Source organism: Dermacentor andersoni, chromosome 1 (assembly GCF_023375885.2).
Source record: "Dermacentor andersoni chromosome 1, qqDerAnde1_hic_scaffold, whole genome shotgun sequence".
Lineage (NCBI taxonomy): Eukaryota > Metazoa > Arthropoda > Arachnida > Ixodida > Ixodidae > Dermacentor > Dermacentor andersoni.
The window spans coordinates 110,171,027-110,187,368 of record NC_092814.1 but is presented as its reverse complement, the minus strand read 5'-3'; the positions used below and the strand labels follow the sequence as shown (position 1 = coordinate 110,187,368).

Sequence of the window (16,342 nt, the reverse complement as noted above, 5' to 3'; positions counted from 1 at the left end):
TGTAAGAACCAGAACAGAAGCGAAATTATCTCACTAGAGGGGGATCGCGCCGTGCGGCCAAATCGGATGTGCGCGCCTGTCAATGGTGATGACTGGACGGCGCGCACTATATCTTAAAGTATAAACCCCATGCAAGCGATCTTGCACGCGACAGCGACAAGCGACGCGATGGAGATGGCTGTCGCGTTCGCTCGTCGCCTACAAGTTGCACCCCATGCGAGCGATGACTTCGAGCGACGTCTCCCCAGTGTTGCCGGTATGAGGGCAGCAATATAGGCGCCGAAACTAGCGTGACGCGTGCTTTATTAACTTAAGTTGATGTATTTTACTGTAAAAAGCAGCCTAATTATTCCTGAAAGTCTTGCAGTAGGTTCTTATCCTTGCACGTATAAAAATTCAATCGTTTGCTCGTTCCGTGCGACAATCGGAAGTACTGGAGTTATGTACATCCAGTTCCGGCTTTGCGCTATTGGCTAGTCGCTCATAGCACTTCCGGGCGACGAGCGACGAATTCTAGATTTGCAAAACCGAGCGATCGCGCGACAAGACCGAGCGATCTGTTCAAGCGACGGCCCGATCCGTCGCGCGAACCCGTCGCTCGTCGCTGTCGCGCACGAAATCGCGCTAATGGGGTTTAGCCTTAACTTGTGCTTGGGCCACGCGCTCCGCTGTTCAACTTTCATTTGACGCCGATAGTACTTCCCATAATTCCCATGCCGGGTCAACCGCTCCCATTGCTGCCTCCATGGAGGAAGGAAACTGAGGAGAGGCCCTACCCCTACCCCTTCCGCGCGCTAGGAGAAAAGTGTGGAGGAAATGACGCAGAAGGCTCTTTGTTTTGCTTTTTTTTTATTTCTTTGCTGTAGTGGCCCGCCTGTACTGCCCCGCCTTTCGGGCCACAATGGCGGCTTTGTTATTGTTTTGTGCGCTCACACGTGTTGCTCCGTAGGTTTCGCACCGCGGCAAAGGCGCCGTGCGGGCAGGTTTGCGTTGGTCTCCTTGTTTTGTTGCGCTGCGTTATCTGGACCATGCTCTACCGCATGTTGCTGTGGCCAGGTGGGACAGGAGGAACTAAAGTTCGTGAAATGAACGCGCATGCAACGCTGTACGCAATGTACCGAGCCATGGCAATGGAGGAAGGAATATCCGCGGGAAATTTTGCCCTCTTTGGCGGAATCATGCTAACGTGCTAACGATTGTTTAGTATTGCTGCGGAGCGCGCGGGTCCGAGCTAAAGCCCCTCAATCTCCCAAAGTAGCGCCATTCACTTCCCTCCTCCTCCGCTCGGCGCGGCTTCGACGGTGGCGCCGCCGGTGGTGGGCCTGCCGTAGCAGACGACGGCTAACACGCTACGGGAGGAAATCCGCAGAAAAGTTTCCTCGAGCCCTGCGGTGCAGTTTTTTCAATTGAGATCTTTCTTCGTCAGTCGGTAACTGGCCTTTAGAATTTCGTGTTGGAATTGCGGAAGAAATAGAGAAAAGGACCATTATTCAAGGCGTATTTAAGGCGTAAAGCGCGCGGCGTTGAGAGTTCGTGTTGCTGAAACACGACGCAAGCACGCGGTGTACTCAAACACGCGCGTAATTACCAAAGTTTCAGGTGTTGACAGCGTGAAAGTATGTGTACGTGGTTTCGTAGGTTCATTTACGTACCTGCAGGATACTTTTGTTCGGCCGGCGCGTGAGAGATTCCGGCTGTGTGCGGTCAGCAATGCCTGGCAACAGGGCTGTTTTTTTCATTGCGGGGTGCTTTGGTAATCGTGACGAGTTCTAACGCTTGCTGGGAACGAGAACTAAAATGGCAACTCTCCCGAAGTCACTTTGCAGTGTCCTGTGTGAACCTGAACGTGAGAACGAGGCCTTCTCTGTGCGCTGCGCTCAAGAAACGCCGAGGGACGACCGACTTCGGTTACGAGCATCATCGAGCGACATCCCTCCGGACAGCGGATGCAGTCCCCTGACCATCGGGATCTCCTTCTCCCGGCGGGGCGGTCTGTTACGTTTCGCCTACGACGCGCGGTATAGCCGGTGCGGATGCAACGGACGCCGGGGCTTCGTTCAAAGCGGCGGACATTTTGGCCCGTTCAGCGCTGCCGCAACGCCTCCTGCCATGCGCGTCCAGGCATGTTTCAATGCCACGTGTCTTCGTGTGTGCATGTGTGTGTGTGTGTGCATGTTGGTGCCCACGCTTGTCAAAGCGCGGCAGCCGGGGAGAGGAGCTCCCCAACTGTGAAGCGAGGAGGTCTGACCGGCGCCGGCCCGGCGGATGCGTCACCCTCTAGTCTCAACGTGTTCGCGCTGCGCCATCACGTGCGCCTCATCCCGAGCCGTTCCTTCTTGCCCTCGACTCCGAGGGTATAAAAGCAGCAGCCCACGGACGCTGAGAGAGGCTCCGATTTCTTCCGTCGAGTAACGTGGTCTCCCGTCTCTCCACTTCGGTCGACCTGACCGGCCGCTCTTTTGCGATGCTAGAATAAACAAGTTGTTCTGTTAGCAGTCGACTCATCCTTTGCCAGGACCTTCGGATGCTTCCAGCTGTGCCCCAGGCCGCCAGGCCAACGCTACCCTTGGGGCTTGCGACCCATTTGCAACAACGTTGTAAAATTCGTTTCTGCGCTCTTTAGGAACATGAAACCACTGTAATGTTCGACGACAGAACGATTACCACTCATTTTAACTCTTAAAAGTTGTCCGTGAATGCGTCGTGAGTTCAAAAAGTGAATTACGCACACAGCTTCACTGCGTACGTATCTTAAGCACCACCGTTATGCTGCCGCCGTACCACGCAGAAAAGCTATCTTTACAGTTTGAAAATAGTTCCGTGACACGATTTAAGGCCTGCAGTGCAGCACATTTTAAAGCACTGGGATCGCTTAATTTTTTGCAAGCTTTCTACTGAGCTAGACATCCAACGATATGCTCACCTTCCCTTGAAACAGAATCGATCAGCCTATTGCACATATCGGGCGGAGGACTTACTCGTGAATACTTTTACTATACTTTTACCAGATCATCTGCCTTTCACTACAGCACACAGGAGTAAATCCTAATGTCATCTATGACATTAATCTATCTGTAATCAACTAAAAAAAGCTAGATTATCGTATGAATCTTTTTAAACAATTTTTCCAGTCTTTTACTGAGGCTAGGAAAGGGAAAATTATGCCGTCGATCTAGCATTGCAGCTGCCACCTATGCTCGTTGTTTACATTTCTTGCACCGCTCCTCCTCTTCTAGTTTCACTATTCAAACGCAAAGCATTCGCAAATATGTTTTCTTTTGTATATATGTGAATTTATTCATTTACCGCCAATACAAGCTCTTTGTGCCTGCCGAAATGGCAAGACAAGCACTGAACAGATCACGGAAGCAGACGACAGCAAACAGGTTATAACTAGCGCCACTCTGCTCGTACGTTCTTTCCCTAGCGGCAAAAGGGGCGAACTAGACAAGGCACGCGTGCTGGAGGAGGGAGATCTGTGCAGGTCTGGATTTCAGTAGGTCGTGCACAAAACACCCCAAAGACTACAAATTTGGTGCCTTTTACAGAACTGAAGAGAAGGTCAAACTTTGAGAGCCGTTTTCTTAAAACTGTTTTTCTGCCTTTCTGCTCAATTTCTGGAGCTGATTTCTTCGTTACCGTTTAACATATTTTTACTCCGTTTCTTTTGTCACGTTCTTTGGGCTGCAGTGCAGGTCGTGACATTCTCGCTTTCTTATCTTGGCCCTTTGTAAGTTTACAATATGGCTATTCGTCTACTCCAAAAGTGTGCTTGATGCGAAGGTAACATAAAATATGGCGCTCCAAAAAATTTGTGTTGCGAAAAATTTGTCACGACCTTCAGCACGCATTTAGCTATGCAGTCAATACTTAACAAGCCTTCTATCAGGTTTTTTAAGTTCCCCAGGCTCTCCAGAAAGTAAGAGGGAGAAAAATTCTGCTCAATAAAATTGAATAAAATGTTCTCAAGATATCGCTCTGAAACTTTTATGGAAGCATCAGGGAGACATTAGACATTCTAAACATTTGTGCCAATTTTCATCAAAATCCATGAAGAAATAAGGAAGTTGATTTTCAAAGCCACGTCCCCCCTTAACCAGTCGGAACGAAACCAATCTGATCGAAAACGAAACGACGCTTTTACACGTGATGCGCAGTTCAGCGTGTTGCCGTATACACGCGTGTGCCTTTGATTTCCGAAGCATAGAATAATGCGCAAGTGTGTAATAATATACCAACTGCAATTTTAAACAATAGTATTGTACTTAATAACAGCGAGCTTATGTACAGTAATCTCAGACTACGTCCGAAGTACCAAGATTTCACCGCCAGGCCTCGTCGCTTACTGGTTTTTAAGATTTTCTTAGCCAATTTAAAAATATAATTCCTCCCTAAATCGCGAACAGTGTGCTGGATTCAATCACTATAAATCATGGTCATTTAATTTCCACCAGCGTCTAACAACACATTCTGGCCAGTTGTCAGTCCCTTTAAGAACACAATGTTTCTGTAATTTATTCACAAAATATTGTGTACTACACAGTCTCCTACATTACCATTTTTGTCTATACTCATGGCTCATATTTGATTATGCAGTGCTGCCACTTTAGCTTACAAGTGGCAGAGTAGACGGGTGGATATCAGTTTCAGCATGTAAGGTAGTTCTTACTTATTTTGCCATGACACACTGTTAGTGCAATTTTAGGCTTTAGTGAGTAAACAGTTACAGCCCTGGCCCCTCGTAGCTTAGTGTGCGTGTGGCAACGACAGCCAAGGGCATCTTGATTATCGAAGGCTGCGATAAGAGGAGCGGCGGTGGCTATGCTAAGTCACTTCTGACGTAACCCGTAACAACGGCGTGAGGTGTAGAACACAGCTCACCCTCCTTCTTAAACCTATCGCAGGGAACATCGTTTGAAGAAAAACAAGCGCTTTTCGGCTTTCCAGTCCCGCTGTTCAGTGTTTTCATCCACCTATCGCAGGACCGGTTTCGTCAGGGTGCACTGGCCTGATCTTTTCTCATTGCCTCTATTTCGGCGGACAGGAGCTTCGCTTGGTCCGCAAACAAGTTCCACCTTCCTTCCGCAAAGCTAAGTCTAGGCCGCTCGGGCGGGGTCAGCCGCTTCGCTCTTAGCGGTCAGGCCATGCGGGTTAGCATCAACGACCCCTGCGGCACTCCTGAAAACGACGCACACCAAAACGCCGAAGCCAACTGTTTCACCCGTTCTACCTATTTTAAGCGACGCGTAATGACAAAACCGGATATACTACTGGGAAGGTTTTGTGCAAACGTTGAGTGGCAGTTCTGTGGGGTCACGGTGCGTACAGAACATGTTTAAGTGCGGCTGGTCGTTTCTAACCACCGTTAGTTGAGTAAAAACGGAAACCTATGTTTAAAGTTCCCGCAATTAGTGGCGGTGGCGCCACTAGTGCCACTGGAGTTGGTTCTTTATTCTATGGAGCCACCGTGAAAATGGCGACGCCAACAGCGAAACTTCCCCGAAGGCTGCCTTTGCTTTTGATCGATGGAGTTCTTTTTCCAGGAGCTTCGATACGAATACCAGTGTCATCGCACAAGAAGTGAGTGATTTGCGAATTCCAGTCGCTGGCATCGCACCACGTAGTTTCATTCTTCTGTCTGCATTTACATGCTGTGTCAGAAACGACGCTACGCGCTCGACCCCAATTGTGTTGGCGCACTAAATAACTAAAGTTCACACTGTGATAGCGGAAACATAAAAGGTAATTCTTGTTTCTTTGACGAAGTGTTTCTTCTCTTTATAAAGTTACCACATCGAAATGCATGTTACATTGCGAGGTGGGCGCCAGCATAAAGCAGATACAGTGGTTCACAGCAGACGGTTTCTATATTATCTCCAGTTGTGAGTATTTGTAAAGTAGATTTCGGTGAAATGTGTATAGGACCGAGGCGCAAGATAGTATGTTCGTCATGCAGTTGACGCAATATTTCTGTGAAAGCTGATGCCGGAGTTCCTGTTCCATTTTACCGCATTTGAGCGCGCAGCTCATTGAGGAAACTGAAGCGGCAATACGCTTGGATGTGTTTACAAACGCGGGCGCAGGCATGCTTTCGTTAATTTTTTGGTTTCCTTGAATGCGTGCAGCAGAGGCGCAGCCATAAATTGTTTGTTTACATACATTCACACGCGCACACACACATGCATACATATACGCGACGTGAATGGGGATGAAATGTCTTCGATTACCGCAAGGTTAAAGTTAGTGAAGGGTTTATGTGGTGTGCCGTGACATGACATACTCATTTCCCCTCCCTTTCTACTCGAACTCTTCCATGAGTGTCGTCACAAATCCTTTATTTTTCCTTCTATCGATCATATATATATATATATATATATATATATATATATATATATATATATATATATATATATTTTCACCAATGGAAAGTAGTATAAAACACCGACCCCCTATACTTATTTCCCCTGCCTTTCTACTCGAACTCTTCAATGAGTGTCGTCATGAATCCTTTATTTTTTCTTCTATCATATTTTTTTTTTCACCAATGGAAAGTAGTATAAAAAAACGGACCCCCTATCCGGTAAAATTTTTTTTTATTTTGAAGAAGGCTTGGCTCCCGCCAACACGTTGGCACATAATAAAGAGTTGTTTGAAAAGGAAACTTTAGCTTGGAGACTTCTATATGTCTAAATACAAGGGAACAGAGAAATCGCTTTTTCTCAGCGAAAACTGCACGTATTTTGATATTTATTTTCAAATACTGTTGGCCGTCTTGGCCGTAACAGGGTGGGTACAGCAGGTTTGCACAAAGCGTAAAAAATGTAAACACTTTACAAACGTAAATAGGACATGAAGCAATGAATGTTGGAAATACAATGCAAAACAAATAACGAAATACAAATACAATAGTTTGGCTAAGAAATACATGTTTCTAACATTGTGACAGTGATATTGGAAGCAGCATAAAAGAAAGACTATTGTATGTATTTCTAGAATAGTGTGTCAATGTTTGCACGGCACCACTAAGATTCAATTTCATAAAAGGTTTTTAACCCGTTCCTCAAAGATTTTAATGCTACTCGACTGCAAAACAGACACCGGCAAACTGTTCCATTCCTTAATTGTTCGCGGAAAAAATGAATAAGCGTACATGTCCAGATATGCTTTTGGAATTGAGAACATGCAATGATTGCTTGATCTGACGTTTCTAGCCTGCCTGGGAGCAAGATAGGGTGTGGTTTCAATATTGAAGTGGCCTTTTGATTACAAAAAAAGAAATTTAAGTCTAGCCAACTTCTGCCGTTGAGCCATTGGAGGCAAATCAAGCATGTTGCATGTTGCATTAAAAAAAAAAAAGGAAAATGTCGTTGCTTATTTTTAGAAAGACTTTTTAATATTGCAGGATAAAATAAAATGCAACTGTGCAGTTCACAACATTGTAACTAAGCAATAAAAAATATCATTTTTTTTCAGCTGCACCTAGCAATACGTCTAAAGCAGACACAATTTATTGACCCTATTTATGGTCACCCCGTGGGCACTGCCATGTTTGATCATGTCCATTGCTTGCCTCAACTGGCTCCATTGCCTCTGCGTTTACAATGTGTGTGTATGACGCCAGTGCGGCTTAGCAAACCTCTGTGGAGATATCGTAGACTGTGACTGGGGGGATGATATGAAGGTTTGTCCACAGCTTCAGAAAACATGCAAAAGCGCATTGGAAGCTGATTAAGCTACGTCGAAATGTCACGAGCAGCATATATGGTGCTTACTTATGAATTGAATCAGGATTAGTATGTTTTGCTCTTCGTTCTTTATTTGCCAAATATTTTGAAGCAGCGGCTTGTCACATTCCTAACTCAGTAAATTTCCTTGGTGCGGTCATTGTCTGATTATTTCTGCCTAATCGCTCGCGGGTGTGCTCAGTTCCGATAGGTTTGTTCTTGCTGCGCGCAAGGTTTGAAACGTAGCCGTTTTGTACATTGTAATACCTTGTAGTAAAGAAGTATTATCGCTAGTAACTCACTTACTCTTGTGGACTGTCACGAAACATTCAGTTTCGACTATTCGTGCGCTATCAGTGTAGTCCGTCATTTATTGTACGTATATGGTGCGCATCTATTCAAGTGTGCGCCCATTCACATATTGACATGTTGGCGGTAGAATGGGCGTGAGATTCCATGCCAGTTGGGGTAGATGTGTGTGTAGATATTGTGCGCGAAATGTGCTACGACAGGAAGCGCTGCTACTCCCTTTATCATTGTTTAATGAGCGGTACTCACTCGTGCCAACGTTCTGGGCTGAAGCACTCTTTTTGAAGGTTATCAATACAACGCTGACGGATGAGCAAACTTCTGTATCCCTGAAGAAAGCCGTATATCTCGAAATGGCGGTAACATGTACAGACAGCTGCAGCAACGGTTCGTGGACTTGGCTGCACAGATTAATTCTATTCCTTAGTATGCCAGTCACTATTTTTGCAGCCAACTACTGCACACGTCTTCAATCCACACGATTCAATCCGGCATGATTGGAGCAGAGTGCGTTAGCGAAAGCTCAGTTGCATTTCCAACAGCTGATCGCACAGAAGCAAAGTGGAAGCGGTAATGGTTTCGTACTCGTGCGCAGTTGCTGAGGCGAAGTGCACGTGCTGCCGAAAGCACCATCTCATTTCTCTAGAACTGCTCCATGAAAAGGGTCGATATATCATACATCGCTCCAAGATATACCACTAATTTGAGAGTACGATTTTTTGCAAAACCATTGTACACTATGTAATTATTTTATATAAGCTGTGAATTCGTGTGTCAAATTTATCTGCTTTAGATGCTCTAACACGTGCAATTTACATAACTGCAATATCTGTTTTTGATGCGGAGTTACGAATTCGTAAACTTAGTGCTTCAACTTTTTTAACAGCGGAGCTGTTCTAAGTCTAGCCTTCGCCGTTCGGCGCCCGGTGTCACACAAGGGGGCAGGTTCCAGAGCTCACTGTTAGAGGGTGTGCCGAGAGTAGGAGCGGGGCCCCTGCAGGATGGGAGCGGACCATTCAGAGTGCAGGCCGGGGGAGGGGGGAGGAGAGAGGTATAGAAGCAGGTGTTCCGCCGGCACGCGCCCTTTTGCCCCATGGGTTCTGCTTGGCGTGAGCGGCAGCACCGATGTCATGCAAATCCTAAGCTTCGAGAGCGAGAAGCTCAAGCGAAGCACCAGCGGAGGGAAGCCGCTACCACTGAAGATAGAAAATGGGAAGTGCAAGCCAACACCCACTTTCAAGAGAAGGCAACCCATGCCAAGCGCCAGCAGAGGCAAGTTAACCTCCAACTTCGAGAGTAGCTGGCTGAGCAGGGACGTTGATGCAGAAAGATTCCTCCCATGGAGGATGCTGTGGTTTGATCACCACTTCATGCAACTGAAGAGTGTGCGCAATCCAGACCGAAGCTCGAATCTAGCAAAACAGCAACAAGACAAAAGACTTTCATGAAAATCACGCTAAACACGAGTTCAAACTTGAAAAAACGATCACCAGCTTCGTTGTTTTGACAGCTTTCACTGCATGGAACTGGCTTTGCTTTTTTTATTTCTGGAATATATTTTTGGAATTTCTGGAATATATATTTTTTTAAAATTACAGACTAAATCAAAATTTTGTGTCCTGCACTCACTGTAATTTGATTTTGTCTCAAATGCAAGAAATTTACTTTAAAGCAGTTCACCGGTTTTCTCATAAAAGCAATTCTGCAGTTTACCTGTATTTCACTAGGTGGCATCGAAGTTTGCCCTGAGCTATCGTACCATAACCAAGCTAAAGCTTCCTCTTAAGAAGTGCATTGACATCAATATATAGAGTGGGTGTATGCATGCAAAAAGCAACTTGACTTTCTGGCTTTGTCACAATGATTATATATATGTATATATATATATATATAACATAATATATTTATTATGGTATAAGAACCCAACAATGGCACATTCACTTTCAATTCCATTTATTCATAAATTCTTTAATTCATTTAAGAGCTGCAGATAATTTCCCCTATGCTTTCCTTGGTGCCAATGTTTGTTGGCTTCTTATGATGTGGCTAATAAAAATCGTGCCCCTCAGTTGTCTTTCTTCTTGTTCATTACATAGCGGAGTTCTCGAATCCGGTGGCTCTGATGCCTTCAGGTAGCATGTGTGGGTTTATTGACCAGTCGCCTTCACCCAAACTGTTTACGTACACGTGCCGCATAAGGCAGAAAGGATGTTCTACATCTGCCGCCAAGTCCATGAGTGGTGGCACAGGCCAAAACTCCCAAGGTTATTTATAGTAGGTAAAACAAATACATGTAGGGTAGTACGAAAGAAGCCTGTGAATACATGCAAAATTGCAGCATGACTGGCCGCGTGAGGCACTTTGCATGTATTCATGGGCTTAAAACTAACTATGTAATTAGGCAGAATGTAAGAAATAATCTGAGTAACTCCAAGCAACGGCAAGCATTAACTTGGTTCTTCCCAGCCACGTGGCATTTGCATATCTTCAAATCTTGGCGCATGGTAGTTTGGACACCTTATATATGTATGCAGGAAAGATACAACTTTTTAGAAATAAGACGTATTTGCTAAACTTTTCGGTTGGTGGACCATTCTTTGGAAGTAAGACGTTACGTAATGTTTTCAGCTGTTGGACCAGGCATGGTCCACCATCCGAAAATGGTTATACGTCTTATTTCCAAAAAGTTTGTTGACCGTTCCCTTCATCTGTTACGTCGAGTCCAACATGTAGAAATTTCAAGAAACCTTGTGTGTGTGTGTGTGTGTGTGTGTGCGCGCGCGCTTGCGTGCGTGTCGTGTCGTGTCATGTCATCAAAGAGCTTCGCATTTCTGGTACTTGACCAGATCGTTGACTGCACCATGCAGAAGTGTGTGTCTAATGTCTGCTTGTTGTGCAGAGGATCCAACCCCCCTCCTTGTTGTCCACTCCTTTGCTGTAATCACAGATGTGTTTCGATACACAAGTGTGTTCATGTACTAGTGTTCAGGAGGGGAAGGGAGGCAATTTTTCATTCAAGGCGATTTGGCCTGGCAAAGGTGCCGGCCTGACCAGGTTTTAGTGTGGATAGCTGCAAGCCACCACTGGCTGCGGTCCTGGCGTGTGGTCAGTAGGCATGATTGAGCTTATACTCATCCACCAAGATGTGTTATCTGTGATAACTGAGCATATATTTTTAAAAGATTTTTTTCACACCAGATTTGCTAGAAGCTGACATGAAATTTGTAGTGGCTTCCCAGATGAAAGTATTTGATAGGTCTTGTCCTTTTCCCATTTGTGACCAGTTAAACCATCGGGAACTAGTAAAAACTCAACTGTATAAGCTGACGATTGGGCATTAAAGCACTTTAGCTGGCTAGTTCGCATAGGCTTTCAATTTTATCCTAGACATCCTTAGAACATGTTACAAGGAGTTAACCTGTACTCATTCTACCATGTGAAGTCTGGCACTTGGCACGTGGGAGAAATGCACTGTTAGAAATTCCTACATTTTAATTTGTGTTTATCTGATGATTTTTTAGGGAATTCCAATAAATTACTTCAGTGTTGGTGTGAACTGTGAATGTGTGGGAAAAAACAATTTTCTTTTGTGAACATGAAGCGAAATAAATTTGAGCCAAATGTCAATTGTTAGAACTTTCCCTACAAATTAATATTTGTAGCTACTTTGGTGGTATTAATGTGTTGAATATTTCTAGCAATATAAGCGTTCTAGTTAGCGAGTGTTTGTTGTGAGCTGTCCCACCTATCAGTTCTATTGAGAGGCTGATGACGAACTTCAGTTACAAATGGCTGTTTAAGCACACAAAAGTGTGTGCAATGTCTCCATGGAAACCAGGTGAACCCATCTGGAAATTGCAACCATTGGCATGTACAAAAGAGTCAGTGAACTGAATTATGCAAGTGTCAATGCACTTTCCAATTTTGCTTTATTTAACTTCTGAAAATAAAATCATTTGGTTTCAGTTTAGAAAAGTTCATTGTGTGAATTTTATGCATTTCACATTCAAGCTCCAGTATTTCACGTAAAGGACAGCCAAGCATTTATAGTTTCTTGCAAGGTGGGCTGTGATTTTTATGTGCTGCAAGTGGTTAGTCTGTACAGTGACATTTTTCCTCTGTAGCTGTTTGACAGCATGCATTGCTAACTGATGTAAGGGGCTGTACCTTAGTGCTCTCAGCCTTGGGAAGTCTATTGCCATGCTTGTTTTTCAGCATGAACATGGTGAAGCATCATCTTCTGGGACACAGCACTTTCAGCAGTGCCATCATAGGAGTTGTTCCACGAGAAGAGAATGATTCGCATGAGGTAAATTTATTGTATCAAGCCACCTGCACTGATTGCTATCATCAAAATTATAGTACAATAAAACACAGTTGGCTTTGGTTGTCGAAACCCTTAATGATGTCACTGACTTCATAGCTGAAGCCTCTTTTGGTGCTTTGTATTAGCGTTTTTATTCAATGCTTTTACTTTTCATTTAGTGCTACCATAGTAAGCATGTGTAAATATAAGAATTATTTTACTGTGGATATTTATTTTTGATCTGTTCTTTTTTTCTTTAATGCTTGTACCACAGTGTATCGTGACATGGTTTTCTTATTGAGTGTTTCAAGCCCAATAGCTTTTCTTTGTGTTAGTTACTTAGTGGGCTTCCTGCAGCAGAATAAATTTGTTGTCTTGTGGCCAAAGTACCTTAACTTTTTTTTTTATCTTGTTTGTTTTAGTTGTTCAATTTAAGTCGGTGTGGGTTATTCAGGCATTCCCATTGCAAAGTCGGAATGTAAAAAAAGAATTTGAAAACTAGAGATTGTCTTGCACTATAGCATTTTCTATATTTCAAGACTTGATTTAAGGACAACTAAGGACCACCCACATCTGCAGCCCTAGATTTAGGCTGTGTTTACTGTATGCAGTTTTTCCAAAACCTTTGCTCAGCAACTGCACCGCACAATTTTATTCCACGTCTTCCTTGTTGCCTTTTTGCTCATGCTGTGAAAGGGTGGGTCACATGTGGCTTTGTGTTCTTCAAGGAAACATAATTGTGTATCATCAACGAGAGCCTGGTTTCTGACGTAGAAGTCTCATTGCTCTCTCTTTCTTTGTCACTTAGGTAACTAGGGGTAGTCCATTCTATTGTCTTCTGAGATGTTGTCCTTGGAGACTTAAAGGACTTCTTTAATCGAAAACGCAAGTGAAAAATGTGTTAATCATAGGGAAACATTTCCAGTGGTGAGAGTTCTTTTGCTTAGAGTGCTTGGATGTTGTTTTACTGGAATTTTCAACAACTTTGAATTAAAGTGCGAGGTTTCCTGGTGGGAAGATCGCTAGGATGATAGGTATGCTAATTCAGGCACATTATGTTTTGTGTTAAAAACGTTTTGTATCCTGGAGAGGCCTATGTGCTTGAGTTGCATTGTGGGCATTATCAGCAAATGTTAGACACTATCAATTGCGTTGCTTTTTTTTTTTTTTTCTAAATGCCTGCATTGTAATTTTTGCTCTGTTGTACTCTGTTGCTCTGTTAAAGGGACACTAAAGTGAAAAATGATTTCTTCTGCATAAGTAAATTAGCGTTCTATAACACCAAAAACACCACTCTTAAAACAATAAGACGTTTGGTAAGCCAGAAAAAGCGCAAGAACGAAATACGGGTGCCGACGCCTACTTAAGTTCCTGCACCTGGGGGCTGTGATGTCTTGGATTTTGGTGGCATCTTGTAGGGCCTACTAATTATATATAGCGGTGTAGATTGACTACATTCTGTTCTACCCGCCGTGGTTGCTCAGTGGCTATGGTGTTAGGCTGCTGAGCACGAGGTCGCGGGATCGAATCCCGGCCACGGCGGCCGCATTTCGATGGGGGCGAAATGCGATAACACCCGTGTACTGAGATTTAGGTGCACGTTAAAGAACCCCTGGTGGTCGAAATTTCCGGAGTCCCCCACTACGGCGTGCCTCATAATCAGAAAGTGGTTTTGGCACGTAAAACCCCACAATTTAATTTTTAATTTTACATTCTGTTCTAAAGGAACCAGATATTAAACATGGCAAGTTTCGGGAACCTTTATTCAGCTAACGCAGCCCAAATGCGAAAACATACTTTGGAATCCCTGGCGTCACGCTGATGTACCGGCACTGGGGTTTCGGTGCGAAATTCAAATACTGATTCTTGGACCTTCATTTTCTCATCTAATAATCAAACTATTTTTTTTAATTACTGCCTGCAGGGTTCTCAAACAATGCTTCATTAGTCTAAACTGATTTATTGTTTTGCTTTAGTGTCCCTTTAAATATTGAGTTGCCAGATGTTTTCCCCTAATTATAAAGTACAAGTTATATTTTGCCAATTTTATTCATTTCTGGAACTTGAGGCACCAAGTAGTTGCTTATCAAGCTTTAATGTTAAGTATTTAATGTAACTTGCAGAAGCTAGCGTAAATATAAAATAAAAACGGCGAAAAATTTTTTTTCTTGGAAAAGGGCAGGCAAGGAAAACGCAATGGGAGGAAGCGCTTAGTGGGGAGCAAAAAAAAGTAGAGAGGGCTTATTTCCAATAATTGTAATATTTATAATAGCAAATATTATAAATTAGACATTTCGCTTCACATGCAGGGTACAAACTAGCTAGTGGACATGAATAGGCCGAACAGACAAAGCCCATTTCGAGAGGTGCAAGCCAACGGGCCATTTTTAGGGGCCTCAGCTTTGTTCATGGGCGTTGTGTCGCCCCCACCTCCCAAAAATGTTTTTGTTTATCTCATTATAGAATTCTCATTTTGCTAATGGGCATAAGGAGTGTGCCACTGTCGGAGAAAAAAAGTAGAGGAAAAGGTGTTGCTTAGCCCCTGTAGAAGCAGAACATTGCAGCCTCACCCAAGGTGCACATCTCCCTCATTCCAGTTCATGTTAACCATAACTGTTGAGGGGGGCATTAGCACACGCATGCATGCACACGGAGAGAGAGGCAGACAGACAGACAGACAGAGAGGGAGTGAGAGAGAGAAAGAGTACTTATAACTTGGGGGCATTGTTGCTCCCCACCAGGCTGTCGTGTCATCAAAGAGCTTCTCATTTCTGGTACTTGACCGGATCGTTGACTGCACCATGCAGAAGCTTCAAAAGCATTTCAAATTATTGCGACTTGCATGTCTAAGAAATGCATAATAAGCAACCCCCCCTTCTTTTTCTTTCCTTAGTCTTCGACTTTCATTATGTAATTAAACTTGAGGAGCGCTTGCTGTTGGGCTATTGGTACACGTTAAAAATGAAGACAGTGCATAAAACGGCACAAGAGAGAATGACAGACAGAACACTGATTTGTGCACAGCAACATATATCAAGGATGGGGATACAAGGTTAGGGAAGCTAAGGAAGAGCCGCAACAGGTGGGAAGTAATGTAGGTGAATGGCTGAAATGTTGACGCAGCGGCACCGCCTTGAAAAAGTAAACAGTAATATACGAATGTTTGAGGTGAGCAGGCGAATGTTGAGTGTGACAGTGATTCACGGAAAATAGTTTTCAGTAGGGGAGGGGAGGGGAGAATCTGAGAAAGGGGGTGGACGCGCATAAAGCCGCCAGAATGAAGGTGGCGAAAAATTAGAGACTTGTGAACATCTAATCACTGCCTGATCCTTCGACATCAGACAGCCGTGGCCTGTGCCGTTCACCAACCTGTTTGTGACGCGTGCTGCGTGCTGTGGAGAGCCTATCCTAACAAAACACCTCTGCAGTCTTCAGAACAGCCAGGATTCAGGAGACGGAACACTTTCAAATCACTCAGAGCTGTTAGCTCTTATTTTACTGTGAACTATAGAGGAGAGCATGTCGAAGGTACCCGATGCCATAATTTTGACAAAGGCTTCTAGCTTAGAAAGTAGCCCTGCTTTGGACTATCTGCGTCATCAATTCCCAAGTGTGATTAAATGAGAATATGCATAGTGTAATGAGGATCACAAATCTCAAGTTCCCTCCAAACATCTTGTCTAACAAGTCGCAACAAGTTACGGAAAGTGACTAAAATTTGCATATAATACCATAGAAGTTCTGGCACAAAGCTTTGTTGGTTTATTTTAAATCTGAAACATATCATGGGCACAAAGCAGGAAGCGCGATGAAGTACTAGGCGACTTGCAAAATAGTGCATGCCATCTCCTGTTTCTTACGTAGCTGTGGCCAAACCATTCACTAGAAGATTGGGTTGGAAAACAAGCCTTATGTCTGCTGTTACCTGGGCTGCAAGTTTCAACAGGCCTCTTTTTAATCTTTGCTTTGCTTTCCAGTTCTTTTTCCCCCTCCTTAATTGTTC

General features: G+C 44.0%; 1 protein-coding gene across 4 annotated transcripts in view; it reads left to right on the top strand.

Annotated features, from left to right (window-relative positions):
- Positions 1-4,818: 4,818 nt before the first annotated feature.
- The window catches only part of LOC126545612 (lon protease homolog 2, peroxisomal-like), a 101,039-nt gene continuing 89,515 nt past the window's right edge, over positions 4,819-16,342 (top strand). The window contains exons 1-2 of one of the 4 annotated variants that reach the window (XM_055061888.2): positions 4,819-5,580; positions 12,249-12,342. In XM_055061888.2, coding sequence (XP_054917863.1) covers positions 5,390-5,580; positions 12,249-12,342 — 285 coding nt within the window. In that variant the 5' untranslated portion in view covers positions 4,819-5,389. The remainder of the gene's footprint in view (positions 5,581-12,248; positions 12,343-16,342) is intronic. The other 3 variants (XR_008608688.2, XM_050193532.3, XM_055061889.2) reach the window with 3 other exon arrangements.